Source organism: Rhinoderma darwinii, chromosome 7, assembly GCF_050947455.1.
Source record: "Rhinoderma darwinii isolate aRhiDar2 chromosome 7, aRhiDar2.hap1, whole genome shotgun sequence".
NCBI lineage: Eukaryota > Metazoa > Chordata > Amphibia > Anura > Rhinodermatidae > Rhinoderma > Rhinoderma darwinii.
The window spans coordinates 96,099,376-96,117,787 of NC_134693.1; the positions used below are offsets into that span (position 1 = coordinate 96,099,376).

General features: G+C 40.9%; 1 protein-coding gene across 2 annotated transcripts in view; it reads right to left on the bottom strand.

The window, feature by feature from the left end:
* Positions 1–9,992: 9,992 nt before the first annotated feature.
* Positions 9,993–18,412, bottom strand: part of ADSL (adenylosuccinate lyase) — a 74,677-nt gene continuing 66,257 nt past the window's right edge. For both annotated transcript variants that reach the window (XM_075832314.1, XM_075832313.1), the window contains exons 12-13: positions 12,561–12,737; positions 9,993–10,131 (exon numbers count right to left, since the gene is read on the bottom strand). In XM_075832314.1, the coding sequence (XP_075688429.1) occupies positions 10,045–10,131; positions 12,561–12,737 (264 nt within the window). In that variant the 3' untranslated portion in view covers positions 9,993–10,044. The remainder of the gene's footprint in view (positions 10,132–12,560; positions 12,738–18,412) is intronic.

Here is an 18,412-nt window from a genome sequence, read left to right on the forward strand (position 1 = left end):
GGGACATTTCAGATTTATTCAGAATATAATCGGAAAGATTAAAAATAGACTTAGAGGGTATAAGGGGAAGAAGGGAGACCCTTGTTACTCTCTTTTTCTTTTTGCCTCCCCTGGCTCCTCTATAATGCTTTTTCTTTTTTTCGGGCGCAAAAAAATCGCTTATGGTCGTTTGTTGAGAATTTGAGACAGGTAAAATCTCTAAAAAAGAAGAAGTGTGTTAAGGATCTGCCAGGCACAGCTTCTGTATCCACGCCCATAGGTAATCAGTCTGCACCTGCTTCTATGTCTGTGAGACTGACTCCATCTTCCACCACTCAGGATGGCAGGCTTAGGAGTGGGAGAGCCTATCATAGCCTGGCCAGACGGAGCTAGCTCCCGCCCTCTGTCTATTTATACCTGCCTTTCCTGTTCCTCCTTGCTTGTGATTCTTCTCTGTTGGTTTCCAGGCCCTGCTGCAGATTCTTGAACTACTTGTCCCTGCTTCGTATTGACCCTGGCTTACTGACTACTCTTCTGCTCTGCGTTTGGTACCTCGTACTCTCCTGGTTTGACTCCGCTCGTTTACTACTCTTGTTGCTCACGGTGTTGCCGTGGGCAACTTCCCCGTTTCCCTTTGTTCTGTGTTTCCTTGTCTGTTGTCTGTCGTGCACTTATTGAATGTAGGGACCATCGCCCAGTTGTACCAAGTAAGCAGGGACTGAGTGGCGGGTAGATTAGGGCTCACTTGTCTGTTTCCCTATCCCTGTCATTACAAAGTGTGGGCTAGAGGAGGAGAAACAATTCCTCCTAGAGTTGTATTATATATTGCAGGTGTTAAGAAGGGAACCGACATGTTGGAACCAGCCTGTGTGTTATCTATAGTGATCATCTCTCTTGGAGATAAGGGTAAATCCAAAGAGAATACTTTTTTTATTATCAAAGTGGACATTAATCACAGTATTGGATAATAGGTCATCAGAGGTGTTATGTACTGTTAAAATGGATAAATCCAGATTTTCATTTGGTGAAGAAATAGTTGCATGATTGTTCGATGTTCTAGAGTTATGAATGGGGGTAGAATTAATATCGGTTTTATTACATGCCCCAACGGTGTTAGTTAATTGTTTGGTTATTTTATTTGTTCTAATATATTTACTGTTTAAAAAGAGTCTGACTTATTATATGCAATTCTTAAATCTTCATTTGTGTTTGATAATTGACTTGGCATTACACGCTGCTGAATATTTTTCAAAGTGTCTGTTCGTTTGACTTTAACCTGTGGTGTGGGTTTGTTCCATGTCCTGATCTGATCAGAAAGGTAATCTAATCTATCTCTAGCCAATTTTATTGCCTTTTTCTCTATAAGGTCTTGTTCCAGTCTGAAGATACGATTAGTAATGTTATGATTAATAATGTGGAAATCATGATGTAATGAATATGGTTTGAGTGATTCTATAATATTTTCAATTTTACGCAATAATATTTCACATAATTCTTGACTTTTAGAGAGTAATCTATTCATCATCCCCCTTGTGCATTCCTCCATAAAAAACTCCCAATCCGTAGTAAAAATTGGGTAATCTTTAAAAGTAGACGTAAGCCCCTCGGGGATATTTTTTCAGACAGATAAATGGTTAAAAACAATCACATCAATATGATGTTGCATTTCAACTTTAGAGAAATCTTCCAAATCCTTAAAAATATTGGACATAAGTTTAGTATTCTCATTACTGAAGATAGGTACAGGTATATTCTCCGGAGGATTGAATACAGTACTTGCTGTTAGTTTTTGGACCAATTTGTCTCTGGATTCCTTCCTATGTAGAAAATGATCCATTTCAGTGAATTTCTCAAAAGATCTCAAACAGATGTAGAAACAACCGAGGTGTTGTAGATATAACCACTTGAAGTAACGGTCCTTTCGTCAGGTCAAGTACAAGTACGGCTTCGAAACACATATAGTGCTGTTGTTTTATGTACAAATAAAAGTTTTTTTGATACAACTGCGCCCTCGGATTTTCCGTCCTTTTTACCCTCTATCTTCTGGATCTATACAGCGGAGCTTGTTTCAAAATCTCCGGATCGGGAACTGGGCTGCAACTGTCTTATACAAGTGTGACTTGGACACGTACTTTTGGATGTTATGCTCCTAGCATAACACTATCAGGTCAGCATAATTGACCATCGCTTTCCTCCCTTATTTCCTACAGGTTCATGCACGATGTGCGCTTTGTTTTTCTCTTTTTTTACAGCGTGCAACCATGAAAGCACATTCAGTGCTCTACATATAGTGTATAAAATATATAAACCCAAGAGATTGTGTTCTAAATAATATACAAGGAGTCCCAGGTCTGAGTAATCATTTGAAGGCAAAGATGCAGTCAGCACCAGACCAAAACAAATGGTTACATAACAAGTATATGTGGATGTATAGTATAAGCAACTTACCCATAGATTTATGCTGTCAGGCGTCATACCCGACGTACGTTTCGGCTGAGAGCCTTCGTCTTAGTCATCCCCAGACAAAGGCTCTCAGACGAAACGTACGTCGGGAGTGACGCCAGACCCCTTAGATACGGCGATCGGTTGCGATTGCTGCGTTTTTGGGGTTTCTAGCATATCGGCAGACCCCGTTCTGAAATCGTGGGGTTTGCCGATAGTTAGCATGACAAACGGAGGCCAAACAATGACCTCCATGTCTACCATGGATGGAAGCCCATCAGGACCAACCTCCGGCTGTCGTTCCCGATGCACACGGTCGGCAACAAGGTGTGCATTAACCCCTTAAATGCGGCGATTGATTGCGATCGCCGCATTTGGGAGGTTTGTAGCACATCGGCAGCCCCCATGCAATCATGGAGGTTGCTGATTCTTGTGATGGCATCCGGAGGCCAGACAATGGCCTCCGGGTCCTCCATGTATGGAAGCCTATGAGGACCAGCCTCTGGCTGGTCCTCGTAGACTTGCTGTCAGAGTGACTGTGACGTCACACTGACAGTTGGAATACATTAGACTACCTTGGTAGTCTAATGTATTCTAGCAGCGATCAGAGCTGCAGCTAAAAAAATAAAGTGTAAAAAGTAAAAAAAGTTAATAAAAATGTTTTATAAAAAAAAAGTGTTAAAAAAGGTTTTCTTTTCCTATAATATTTGGTATTAGCGCGTTTGGAACAACCCAATCTATAAAACTACAATGTTATTTTTGCTGCATGGTGAACACCGCAAACAAAATAAATTAAAAACTATGCCAACATCGCTATATTTTTGGTCACCACCCCACCCAAGATATAGAATAAAAAGTGATCAAAAAAAGTCACATGTACCACAAAATAGTACCAATAAAAACGAACACCCGTCCTGCAAAAAACAAGACCTCCCACAGCTTTTTTGACTAAAAAATAAGAAAGTTATGGCTCTCAGAATATGGTGACACAGAAAATAAATTATTGTATAGAAAAGTAAATTTCATTGTGCAAACGCTGCAAAACAAAAAAATTATATACGTATGTATCGCCGTAATCCTATCTACCTGCAGAATAAAGTAAAACGTAATTTATTGCGCACGGTGAACGCCGTAAGAAATAAAGAATTTAAAATTGCCAAAATCTGTTTTTTGGTCACCTCAGCTCTAAACATTTTTTAATAAAAAGTAATCAAGAAGTTGTATGTAACATTAAATGGTACCAATAAAAACTACAGCTCGTCCTGCATAAATAAGCCCTCCAGACTGCTCAATCAACCAAAAAATTAAAAAGTTATGCCTCTCAGAATGTGATGAAACAAAACATTTTTTTTTCAACAAAGTCTTTTCTTTGTAAAAGTAGTAAAATATAGAAAAACTTATATAAATTTTGTATCACCGTAATTGTATTGAGACGCAGAATAAAAAGATGTTGTCGTTTTTACCGCATGATGAAAGACGTAAAAACAAAACCCCCAAAACAATGGAGGAATCACAGGTTTTTTTCCAATTTCAGCCCGCAAATAATTTTTGTTCAGTTTCCCAGTACATTATATGGCACTTTAAATGGTGTCAATAGAAAACTACAACTCCTCCCGCCCTCACACCACTCTATTGACAGAAAAATGTAAAAGTTATCGCTCTTGGAAGGCGGGGAGTGAAAAACGAAAAAGCAAAAAAGGATCAGGGTTAATTAATTTCTAATAAAAAAAACATTTATGACCACATATTGCCAAACTCGGGAGAAATTGCTTTTCAAATGTTGGGGTGCTTTTTATCTTATATCCCTTGTGAAAATTAAAAAATTCAACATTTTAGTGGACAAAAATGTTAACAATTTTCACGGCCTAATTCCACTAAAATTCTACAAAAAAAACCTGTGGGGTCAAAATGCTAACTATAGCCCTAGAAAAATTCCTTGAGGGGTGTAGTTTCCAAAATGGGGTCACTTTTGGGGGGTTTCCACTGCTTTGGTCCCTCCAGACAGTGGCGGATCATCATTAGGGCCCGAACCGCACGGACCCCCTCATGCCTGTTGGTGTCGCTAGCACCGGTGCTAGCGGCAGCCACATTCATTTGTATCTGAGTCCCCAGGACTTAGATACAAATGAATATTATAGGCTGAAGGTCACATTAGACCTTCAGCCTATAAGGCGCTTGAAAGACTCCTTGCTCAGGCCGGCGTGATGAGGTACTGCATCACGCCGGTCTGCGCATGCGTCTAGTCCAGAGGATTCACATGCGTCCAGCTGGAGTGGCCGCCACTGGGCAAGGTAAGAAATATATTTATTTTTATGTGGGGGTAGCGCTGTGTATATATTCACGGAGGGGGGTGGGGGGGGGGGGAGTGCTCTGTTACACTATATACAAGGGGGAGTGCTGGGTGGCCCTATATACAAGGGGGAGGGGAGCACTGTGTGACACTGTATACAAAAGGGGCGGAGTGCCTGACACTATATACAAGGGGGAGCGCTGTGTGCACTATATACAAAGGGGGAGAGCTGTGTGCACTATATACAAAGGGGGAGCGCTGTGTGCACTATATACAAAGGGGGAGCGCTGTGTGCACTATATACAAGGGGTGAGTGCTATGTGGGCCTATATACAAGGGGGAAGCACTGTGTAGCCCTATATACAAGGGGGCGAAGTGCTGTGTGACCCTATATACAAGGGGGAGGACAGCGCTGTGTGGCACTATATAGAAAGGGGGGGAGCAGTATGCACCATATACAAGGGGGGAGCGCTATGTGGCCCTATATACAAGGGGGAGCGCTAAGTGGCCCTATATGCAAGGGGGAGTGCTTTGTGGCCCTATATACAAAGGGGGAAGCGCTGTGTGACACTATATACAAGGGGGAGCGCTGTGTGACACTATATACAAGGGGGAGCGCTGTGTGACACTATGTACAAAGGTGGGGGGGCTGTGTAGCACTATATACAAGGGGGGCTGTGTGGCGCTATACAGAGCGGTATGTGTGTTACGCTCTTTACAGGGGGCTCTGTGGCGCTATTTACCATAGGGGAGGGCTGTATGGCGCGATCTATAGGGGGCTGTGTGTAACGCTCTCTATGGGTGGATGTGTGTGGTGCTAGCTATAGGGGGATGTGTGATATATACAGGGGGCTGTGTGTGGCACTATGTACAGGGGGCTGTGTGTATGTGCTGTTTTATAGTGTATGGTATTATTATATTCAGGCGCGCAGTGTTTGGTGCTATTATATTTAGGGGCACAGCAGAAAACATCTGACATTCTGAAAATTCTGCAGAAATGGGTCATGGCCGGGAGAAGTTGTCATGAGTTCTGGACCGGATGGAGAAGAAAAGAGGAAAAAAACTACTAGAATCTGAGACGTCGTCACCTGTGAGTCACTAGATTTATAGAGAATCTGTCACCTCTCCTGACATTTTTATTATAGGAAATCCTTGTATTTCACAAAAAGTCTTTCTGCAGTCCAGGACTGACAATTCCCATTGTCAGGAGGATGTGTCCCTGCACAGTGTGATCCTGTCCGTATGTAGGGACACAGCCCTGTGAGAAGGGGAATCGTAACACCCATTTGTTAATGCTTGCCCAAAAAGGTAGTGTTAAAAATAGTTATGGCGCGGCAGGGCGTTGGTGCAGAAGGGGGGCCCAAATTTAGGTAACAGCCCAGGGCCTATAGTGTACTTAATCCGCCACTGCCACCAGGGCATTGCAAGCCCGACATGGCACTGAAAACCAATCCAGCAAAATCTGCGCTCCAAAATTCAAAAGGCGCTCCTTCCCTTCTGAGCACTGCTGTGTGTCCAAACATCAGTTTATAACCACATATGGGTATTGCCGTACTCGGGAGAAATTGCTTTACAAATATTGGGGTGCTGTTTCTCCTATATTCCTTGTAAAAATGAAAAAAATCTATGTTTTTGCAGAAGAAAAAGGTGATTTTCATCTTCACAAATTCCACTAAATTCTGCAAAAAACAAAACTGTGGGGTCAAAATGCTAACTATAGACCTAGAAAAACGCCTTGAACGGTGTAGTTTCCAAAATGGGGTCACTTTTGGGGGATTTCGACTGTGTAGGCACCACAAGACCACTTCAAACCTGACATGGTGCCTAAAATATATTCCTAAAAAAAGGAGGCCCCAAAATCCTCTAGGTGCTCCTTTGCTTCTTAGGCTGGTGCTTCAGTCTATTAAGACACTAGGGCCACATGTTGGATATTTCTAAAAACCGCAGAATCTGGACAATATATATTGACTTGCGTTTCTCTGGTGAAACCTTCTGTGTTACAGAAAAAAAATGTAATACAAATACATTTCAGCAAAACTATTTAAATTTGTAAATTTCACCTTAAATTTGCCTTAATTCCTGTGAATATATATAAGGCCCTCAAAGCCACTTCAGAACGGGTCCCTGAAAAATAGCCTTTTGAAATTTTCTTGAAAATATGAGAAATTGCTGCTAAAGTTCTAAGCCTTGTAACGTCCTAGAAAAATAAAAAGGACGTGAAAAAAAGATGCAAACATAAAGTAGACATATGGGAAATGTTAGTTACTATTTTGAATGGTATTACTATCGGTTTTACAAGTAGATACATTCAAATTTAGAAAAATGCTAATGTTTGCAAATTTTCTCTAAAATGTCAAGTTTTTTGCAAACAAATATTGAATGTATCGACCAAATTTTTTCAGTAACATAAAGTACAATATGTCATGAGAAAAAAAATCTCAGAATCGCTTGGATAGGTTAAAGCATTCCAAAGTTATTACCACATAAAGCGACACGTCAGATTTGAAAAAATCATCTGGGTCCACAAGGCCAAAACAGGCTGTGTCCTAAAGGGGTTAAAGTATTAAATTTCCCCTTCCCTTTTCCGTTTTGCAGCGGAACCCGCTCTAATGAGCATTCACATCATGTATGCCTTGTGGGCGTTCCACAGTATATGTGGATTCTGTACCGATCCTACATTATCTAAGAAAAAATTAGCTAGATCAGTTTTCAAGGATTGGTGGTGGTCGGGATGTAGAACAATGTACTCATTTAGTCTCCATTGTAGGGTTGTCACGATACCAGAATTTGGACATCGATACCGATACTTCGTATAGTATTTCGGCCGTTGTGGCAGCATCTACAGAGGGCACTGTGGCGGCAGCATCTACAGAGGGCACTGTGGCGGCAGCATCTACAGAGGGCACTGTGGCGGCAGCATCTACAGAGGGCACTGTGGCGGCAGCATCTACAGAGGGCACTGTGGCAGCAGCATCTACAGAGGGCACTGTGGCAGCAGCATCTATAGAGGGCACTGTGGCAGTATCTACAGAGGGCACTGTGGCAGTATCTACAGAGGGCACTGTGGCAGTATCTACAGAGGGCACTGTGGCATCATCCACTTCTCTTCGTTACCACCCAGCTTCTGGCAGTTCAGACATACAGCGTGTCCTCGCTCATCCGACGCAATGAAGTTCCTGTGGGAGGAAGTGAGTGACGTCACAGCGTGAGCTCGCGAGGCACACGCTGTGTGTCTGTGCACTGCCAGAAGCTGGGCGTTGTGAAGAGAAGTGGATGATGCTGATTCGTCAGCATCATACACTTCCATTCACAACGCCCAGCTAGTAAAACAAGTAAAAACGCCCAGATGTGTACACACAATACACGCCCAGATGTACACACACAATACACGCCCACTTGGACATAACTTTAAACACGCCCAGTTGTACTTAAGAAAGCCTCATTTGCATAAATATAAAAATGGTCATAACTTGGCCAAAAATGCACGTTACTGTTATCTACATTGCAGCGCCGATCTGCTGCAATAGGAGATAGGGGTTTGAAAATCTGGTGACAGAGCCTCTTTAAGTAAGCAAAGTTATCTACAGAAAAATCCACTAATTACCTTAAAATAAATCCCTAAAAATATGCTAAAAGGCAAAAATTGTTAATATTGTCGAGGACAAACAAAAGGCTAAATTATTAAACCTTGTATGTGTTCACAGATGAGCTGCCAGGGGCAGATACATAGGGGGACAGTAAAGGCTTATTCAGACGACCGGGTATCAAATTGGCCATGAAAAACAGCCGTTCTGCACCCGTGCAGAACCAGTTTTTATAGATCCTTCATAGCCTTGAGTCTATTGAGGGATCGGGAAAACGTGCAAAAATAGGACACGTCCTAATTTTTTCCCCGGGCCGTTAAAAGAAAACGGACGGATGCAGCCGTATAAGGGGCGTTACAAAAACGGCCGTCACATGGCCACCAATCCCGGTCGTCTAAATAGGGCTTAAAAAAAATTCTCCACACAATATTACCTACTTAAAGCAGTTAGAAGTGAACAATCTCTTAGGGGCTGCAAATGAAATAAATCAAACAAAAAAGCAATACCTTACCTAGCCTTGCCCCTGGCGATCCAGCACTGTCGCTCCGGCAGCAGTCCCAATGCTTGTTTGCGTGAATGTCGGATGTAACCGCTGCAGCTCAATTCTATCGTGGATTTTCACCCTTTGCGACACATAGGGTAAAGCCACATCAAAATCTGCATGTACCACATGCAGATTTCGGTGCAGATTTGCTGTGAAATGTGACGGAAAAAAGTCTGGACCGGGTGGACTCAGAAATTTGGACAGTATCTGTAAGCAAAAACCAGGATTGGAACCAACACAAAGAATAAGTATGTTAGAAAGATTTGTATACCTCTACTGTGTTATTGATAAACTTCTAGTTTTGACTTCCAAAATACAGACCAAAATCCTGCCGTGTGAAATTGGCCTTAGACCTACTTCACACACAGAATTTTTGGGCAATTTAAACTGCACTCTAGCATTATTAAAAAGGTAATGTGTTTTTTATGCCGTTTTTAGTAGAGTGTTTGAGTCATATTGTAAATGTTTTTGTTTTTTTAAGTTCCATGCCTGAAAAGACGCCATACCCAGAGCATGCAGCATTTGGAAAAAGAAAAAAGCCACTGACCACAAAATTTCCTCAAAAACGACAAACTAAAGCACAGTTGTACGTAGTGCATTTTATATTTCATTATAAACTCGAATGTAACATCTCGCCACACTAAAAAATAAAACGCATAAAAAAATGCTGTTATAAACACACAAAACCGAAGCAAAACGCTGTGTGTGAATCCAGCCTTAGAGTAGTTAGTATCTGCATTACTACCTTTTAGGATAGGGCATTCCTACGATAACATTAAAAAAAGAACGAATGATAAATGGCATGGAGGCTTATAAATGGTTTACAAATGAATGATGAGAAAGCTTGAACTTCGTTACTTAGGTTAAATAAGACACATGTCCCTATGTAAAATGACTTACAGCCTATGTAAGTGCCTGACAAATGGCTGTAGGCTAAATATGTTTTTCCCACTAATCTATGTGTTCTACTTTCATGCAGTTTACATTCCTACATGTGACGCAATTAAGTAGGTTTAGAAAATTCTCAAGAACATCAGAAAAAAATAAATGGTGTAGATCAAGGAAGTTGCAACACAGTAAATACAATAGTGAACATTTTCTAAGACCGAAGCAGGCAATGCAGTTGAAAAAACGGTATTTCCAGAAAGATCACTCAAATTCAATTGTTTATTTTATGAGTTATAAATATTTCATCTCGGCACATATCAAAGGTCCAGATCAATCTTCACATCCATTTTATTCTGGTAGGGGGACAGTAATGGAATTGCCTCTTCCTTCAAAAACTTCACGACCTGGCAAAAAGAGAAAGGGTAAATTATACATTAAAAAAAAAAAGCACACATTACCACAGTTCTTGAGGGTACACTTTGGGCCCACAAGCCTATGCCCTACATTTCAAGCTACCTTTCCCATATAAGTGCAGTGTGTCAAGGAAACACCACTGATTGTATGTTCATTAGTTTGTATTTTATTTATATGTATGGGTATTTATTTTTTCTTCTCTGTGCACTATATGAAGTCTTAATTGAGCACTGAAAGGCAGTAATAACTAGAGTCTTGACAAAGCGTAGGTAGATGCGATACAGCCATAGGCTTGTGCTCTACATCCGTGCTGCCTTTACTTTTTTACCTCAAAGAAACTCTTACTGAATGGTGAGTGGCGTGGAATTTTCTATGGATATGGTTTTGCCAATGCTTACCCTACACACTATTGAGCACCACCTGTTGTGGATTTAGTTAGACCACAGTTCTTAAAATGGTTTTATGTTTGGTGCTGGGATCTATAGTGCTCCAAGAGCTAGAGCAGTGCCAGCCTTTTTCTTTGTTCAAGTTTCAAAAAGGCAATCTATGGCGTTATTGGACACAGTATGAGGCATTCATTTGGCACTGTAGAGTGGTATTTATTTAGCATCGATTAGTGGTATGGAGATTTTATTGGGTGATAATTGGGCATTGTATGACAAACAAAGAAATCGCTAAAGGCTCATGAGTTCTGGTTCAGCTTGGATATAGCTATAGCTACCCCACTGATGGCAGAAGAAATACAGTTATGTACGAATTAGCACGAATGGATCACACATCAGTGTAATGTGGTGTGAATTGAGGAATTTTGCTTAAATAGGCACTGCAATTTGAACAAACTGCATAAATCAATAGTACAAGCTTATATAAAAACGTTGTAATATATCTTATAAGAGAAAATGCCTCTCTTTTTCTCCACTTATCAGGCTCCTTCCCCCTCCCTGCTAACTGTTCACTCACTCTGAATTCACTGCTTTCTCAGGTCTCATCTTAGACAAGACGGACTTTAGATCATTGAAGGATTTGGTTACAGCTGCCCATAGAAGTCTATAGGAAGAGGAGCGCAGAGAAGGGAGCAGGAGAAAGAGGCAGAAAGACAGATGCTGCTGCAGCTTCTAGGAAGTGTTAGGGTATGTGCACACGATAACTGGATTTTACGTCTGAAGTTACAGACTGTTTTCAGGAGAAAACAGCTCAGTCGTTTCAGACGTAAATGCTCCTCCTCACATTTTGCGCGGCGTCATTGACGCCCGTAATCTTGAGCTGTTCTTCATTGACTTCAATGAAAAACGGCTCAAATTACGTTTCAAAGAAGTGTCCTGCACTTCTTTGACGAGGCAGTCATTTTACGCGCTGTCAAACGACGACGCGTAAATGACAGGTCGTCGGCACACGAATTAATGGGCAGATGTTTGCCGACGTATTGGAGCCGTATTTTCAGACGTAAAACGAGGCATAATACGCCTCGTTTACGTCTGAAAATAGGTCGTGTGAACCCAGACTTAGATCTCATGCCAGTCCTGGATTCTCAGCTACACTGTTCATTACTGCTGTATAATCTGCTCCATGTTGCTGCTGCTTCTACATATATGTGATGGAACAGGATAGAAGAGCAGGATTCTCCTCTCTGTGCGCGCGCTGCGTATGGGAGATATATCAGTTAGGGTACGTTCACACGGCTTACTAAAAAAAAGTGTGAATTCTGAGCTGTTTTCACGGGAAAACCGCTCCTGATTTTCTTGAGTATTTTAAGCCACTCACATTTTTTTAAGGCCGTTTTTGGAGCGTTTTTTTTTCATAAATGGCTCCAAAAACTGCTCAAGAAGTGACATGCACTTTTTCGCGGCCGTTTTTTTACGTGTAAAAAAAGCCTTGTCAGAACAGAATGCAGTTTTTTCCATTGAAATCAATGGGCAGATGTTTGAAGGCGTTTTTCGTCTGTTTACGGCCTGAAAAATGGCCGAAAATAAGCCGTGTGAACATACCCTTAGACTTCACCCACTAGCTGAGAGAAAACTGAATATTAGATAGTCAGCAGGGAGAAAACTACTACTTAAAAAGAAATCCAGACTACAAGTCAAATAACGGTCAGAAATATTGTTATTCATGTACAAACATATGACAGCTTATTCTGAAAAGTAATCTAAAAGAATATGTAGGTACACTTTAAAATGTAACTATAAATTATATTTGTAACTAAAACTTAACCAGGGGATACACAGTTTGGGTAACCCTACTCTATACTATATGCATAATAGAAATTAACCAATGCGGAGTGGTAGGCGGTGTTCACACATCAACGTCACGGTCAATTTGCCGTGGCAAAACCATGAACACAGCGTGGTTGTATTCTAAAAGCTTAACCTGGTATAGCTAGCCTGGATGAAATTATACCATATCCAAGTCACATTAATCTCACCTGTTGAGGAGCCCTGCCAGTAAAAGATTTTGGGTCCAGCAGCTGTTCTAGTTGTCCATGAATAGGAGCAAAATAGGGGTCAGATTGAATTCTGCAGATCAGGTCATTGTCTCCACCTTCTTGTTTTACTACAGCAGCAGCTTGTTGAGAGAGCACCCGGATACGCTCATGGCAGTCCTAAAAAAAAATAAAAATAAAAAAAAAAAAAAATCACAGGAAGAGTCACAAATAACTATCTACTGTGTGTAGGTCATTTATTCCCTTTACAGGGATTTTCCTTGTTTTAGGTAGATGAGGCTGAATCTAATTCTAAAATGAAAAAAGTTCTGCAACTTGTTAAAAGGCGGTTTTGACCTCTCGTAAAAACCCCTCGCGGCTCCCAAGCCAACAGTTCCATGGTCCCCAGCGGGTTTTTGCGGCCAGTGGCTGCCACGTCATCGATGCAGTCAAGTAAACTAAGACTGGCAGGGGACTGTAGAACCATTGGTGGGGATTTGAAAAGCGAGTAAGTGTTAATTTGTGCCCGTATAAGTGAAGTTTTATAAAAAGCTATTTAAAAAAGGGAAACTTCTGTAAAAAAAATAAAAAATACATGTAATAGTTACATATTGTAGTTGCATATGAACTACAATATGTGACTATTACATGTATTTATTTATTTTTTATAAATAGCTGGCTCATTTTCATGATATCATTTTTTTTAAATTTACTCCTTTACTTCCGGTAATGTGTATTTAACTTCCTCTATCCAGACCATGTTAGCACGGCAGAGGGGAAATCACTTTACAATGTTTGGGTGTAGTTTGAGGTAGTGACTCAAAGCACCACACATCCCCAAAGGGGCTGTCTAAGGCCCTGTGCACACGACCGTAAAATCGTCCGTAATCATGGGCCCATTAATTTCTCTGGCCGACTGACAACTTCCCATATATTTTACGGACCGTGGTCCTATACTTTATAATGGGATTACGGCGCGTAAAAACGTCCGGCTGCCCGTGCCCGTAATGAAGCCTAGCTTGTAGTATAATGTAAGAAGCCTTTAGGGCTTCTTACATTACTAATCTAATACACTGCCGATCATGGCTGCGCACACCATACTACCGCGTATATATTGGTAATATATGCTCGTATATCTTTTTTTATGTGTTATGAAATAGCGTAGTAGACTACACTATACCTTTTGTATTGAATAGAGAAAATAAAATAAAAAAATAAAAAATAAAACATTGTATACAGCATGGTACATTCTATACTTTTTCTCCTTAAGGGTATGTTCACACGGCTTATTTTCAGCCGTTTTCCCCGAAAAACGGCTGAAAATACGGGGCTGAATGCCTCAAAACATCTGCCCATTGATTTCAAATGGGAAAATCTGCGTTTCATTCCCACGGGGCGTTTTTTTACAAGCCGTTCGTAAAAACGGCACATAAAAAAGAAGTGCATGTCACTTCTTGAGCCACTTTTTGGAGCTTTTTTTTGTCTCAATAGAAAAACAGCTCCAAAAACGGCCGTAAAATAAACGCATCAAAAAACACCTGATGCATAAAAACCGGCTGAAAATCAGAGGCTGTTTTCCCTTGAAAACAGCTCCATATTTACAGCTATTTTTGGTTTAACATGTGAACATTCACACGGGCTATTTTCGGATGTTTTTCAGGCTGTAAAACCCCCGAAAAACGGCTGAAAAATTGGAAGCATAACGCCCACAAACATTTGCCCATTGATTTCTATAAGAAATACAGCGTTCTGTTCCGACGGGGCGTTTTTTGTTTTTTTTTAAAGCCTCATTTTCAAATAACGGCGCATAAAAAAAAAAATAAAATAAAAAAAAAAAAGACACCCCGTAAAAAGAAGTGCATGTCACTTCTTGAGCCATTTTTGGAGCCGTTTTTCATTGACTATAGAAAAACAGCTCCAAAAACAGCTGTAAAAAAAAAAACACTGTGAAAAACGCTAGTTTGATTAAAAAAAACGACTGAAAATCAGGAGCTGTTTTCCCTTGAAAACCGCTCCATATTTTCAGACGTTTTTGGCTAAGCATATGAACATAGCCTTACTCTTTCCACTTGTCATTGCCAGTCTGTCTAGGCCGATCAAGAGAATATTACAGCGGTCATTCCAATCCTCTGTCTATTAATGAGATTACCATGCAGCAGGTTGAAAACTGAAAATAGTTTACCATGTAACACAGGAGTCTTACGCTAGCTTGCTTATAGAAATACAATATTTTGTATTTAAATTGCACTGTATATAAATAAAATATGGCTTTTCATGAAAATTAAATTAAATAAAAATAAATAAAATGTTCTGACAGAAGTGTTTTTACTATAAATTGTGTTTCCTTACCAATTTGTAATTCTCTCCTTGCTGTCCGTGAATACAAATTGCTTTTGTTTACATCCAGAAAGTGAAAACTTGTCCTGACCAGATCATGGTCGCGACAGATTTCCTGTGGATATAAACAATTCCTTCCATTCGCTGACAGCAAGCAGTGATCTTGAATATGGTGATGAGTAGAAGCAGGGTGAATTGGTGTCTGGAAGCTGCATGTTAAAACACATCATTACACGTTGGCCATTAAAAAGAATGTCCGACCACATAAAGAATGGACGTACTAGTTCTGCCTGGGTCAAATTAGGTCTCGAGCAGGGAACCCTTCTTGGGGACACGCCTGATGACATTCATATCCCCTAATCGGGCATATGGCAACATACGGACAGGGACGGTCATCCTGAGACAACCACTAAATGGGCTTTTCTGTGCAGTACGCATACAGATTGTAAAACTAGAGAGACTTGCCATTTCTATTTTAAGGATTAACCCCTTGCGTACCTTTGACGTAATAGTACGTCGCTGGCCGCTTATTCCAGCGTACCTTCGACGTACTATTACGGCGCAGGAATAAACTGTCACTATGTGAAATCACATAGTGACAGAACAGCGGCGGCAGCTGTCATTGACAGCTAACCGTCTCTGCTACCGGCCTGGGGACCAATTAGCAGTCCCCAATGCCGGCGATTGCTGTGATTGGTCAGTCTCTGAAGACTGACCAATCACAGCCGTCTGTGACGTCGTCTGCAGGAGAAAGCTCCTGTCACTTTCTCTGATCTCCTCACTTCTGTGAGATACGTGAGGAGATCAGAGAAAGCGGTGTAAAAAAAAAACAAAACACTTTTTATTAACCCCTTCCCGAAAATGGGCGTATAGTAACGCCCTGAGGATGAAGCGGGCACAGGAGCTGTGCTCGCTCCATCTTCATCGGATGTCGGCTGTAATATACAGCCGACATCCCACTGCAACTACAGCGATCACTGTCCTCTCCGATCGCTGTAGTTTAACCCCTTAAATGCCGCTGTCAATAGCGACAGCGGCATTTAAGTGATTGATACAGAGGGAGGGGGCTCCCTCTGCACCCCATTGCCCCCCCGCGAAAAATCGCGGGGTTCTGATGGTTGCAATGGCAACCAGGAAGCCTAGCAACGGCTTCCTGGTTGCCAGGTACGGGAGCCTATTAGGTCCTGCCCAAGGCAGGACGTAATAGGCTCAACTGTCAGTTGTAAAGTGACAGTTACAATACACTGCACTACATCAGTACATACAGAAGTAGTGCAGTGTATTGTACAGGGGATTAGAAGATCAAATCTTCCAGTCCCCTAGTATGTGTAAAATAAAAAGTGAAAAAAAAGTAAAAAAAAAAGTTTTAGATAAATAAATAAATACAAGTTTTACATAATAAAAACAATAATCGCCTTGTTTCCCTGATCAAGCCCTTTATAATTAGAAAAAAAATGAAAAAAAAGACAAAAACTAGACATAATAGGTATCGCCGCGTTCGTATCGGCCTGACCTAAAAAAATATCGTATTATTTATCCCGCACGGTGAACACTGTAAAAAAAATACCATAAAAAACAATGGCAGAATTTCCTTTTTTGGTCACGTTTCCAAAAAAATGGAATAAAAAGTGATCAAAAAGTCGCGCGTAGCCAAACATGGTACCAATAAAAACGACAGTGTGTCACGCAAAAAATGTATGTACTCCGCACAGATTACATATGCCCCCACATTATAAACTGAAACACCAGTAAAACACTAAACAAAACTACTACCAAGCAAAATCTGCGCTCCAAAAGCCAAATGGCGCTCCTTCTGGGCCTGGCAGTGTGCCCAAACAGCGGTTTATGACCACATATGGGGTATTACCGTACTCTGGAGAACCGCTTAACAATTTATGGGGCGTATGTCTCCAGTGGTACAAGCTGGGCCCAACGCATTGGGCACTGAAATAGCATACCTGTGGAAAATGTCAATTTTCAATCAGCAACATCCACTGTGCACTAATTTCTGCAAAACCTTTGGGGGTCAAAATGCTCACTACACTTCTAGATGAATTCCTTGAGGGGTGTAGTTTCCTAAATGGGGTCACTTCTCTGGAGTTTTCACTGTACTCGTACCTCAGCGCAATGCAACATGGCGTCAAAAACAAATTTTGTACAATCTCCACTCCAAAAACGAAATTGCACTTTTTCCGTTTAGACCCTTGCCGTGTGTCCAAATAGCAGTTTACAACCACATATGGGGTATTTCCGTAATCAGGAGAAATTGTGTAACACATTTTGGGGTGTCTTTTCTCCTGTATTCCTTGTGGAAATGAAAAATTCTGAGCTAAATCTACAGGTTATTGGAAAAAAAAAATGTTTTCATTTTCACGGACCAATTCTAATAAAATCTATAAAACACCTGAGGGCTCAAAATGCTCACTACACCTCTAATTTAATTCTTTCAGGGGTATAGTCTCCAAATTGGGATCACATCTGGGGAATTTCTACTGTACTGGTACTTCAGGGACTCTGCAAATGCGACATGGCCCCCAGAAACCAATTCAGCAAAATCTGAGCTGTAAAAATCCAAATGGTGCTCCGTCCCTTCTGAGCCCTGCCATGGGTCCAAACAGCAGTTTATTACCACATAATGGGGTATTTCCGTAATCAGGAGAAATTGCTTTACAAATGTTGAGGTCATTTTTCTCCTTTATTCCTTATAAAAATTAGAAATTTCTGTGTTTTTTCCAAAAAAAAGTCTCTTCATCTTCACAGACTAATTCCAATAAATTCAGCAAAAAACCTGTGGGGTCAAAATGATAACTATACCACTAGAAAAATTCCTTGAGGGGTATAGTTTCCAAAATGGGGTCACTTTTGGGGGGGATTCCACTGTTTAGGTTCCTCCAGCAAACGTGACACGGCACTGAAAACCATTCCAGTAAAATCAGAGCTCCAAAATCCAAATGGCGCTCCTTCCCTTCTGAGCCCTGCTGTGGGTCCAAACAGCAGTTTATTACCACATATGGGGTATTTCCGTAATCGCGAGAAATTGCTTTACAAATGTTGGCGTGCTTTCTCTCCTTTATTTCTTGCAAAAATTAGAAATTTTTACGTTTTTCCAGAAAAAAAGTAGATTTTCATTTTCACAGACTAACTCCAGAAAATATAGAAAAATACCTGTGGGGTCAAAATGCTAACTATACCCCTAGATAAATTCCCTGAGGGGTGTAGTTTAAAAAATGGGGGTCACTTTTGGGGGTTTCCACTGTTTTGGCACTACAAGACCTCTTCAAACCTGACATGGTGCCTAAAATATATTCTGAAAAAAGGAGGCCCCAAAATCCAAGAGGTGCTCCTTTGCTTCTGAGGCCTGTGTTTCAGTCCATTAGCGCACTAGGGCCACGTGTGGGATATTTCTAAAAACTGCAGAATCTGGGCAATAAATATTGAGTTGCGTTTCTCAGGTAAAACCTTCTGTGGTACAGAAGAAAATGTATTACATATGAATTTTGTAAAAAAAAATGAAATTT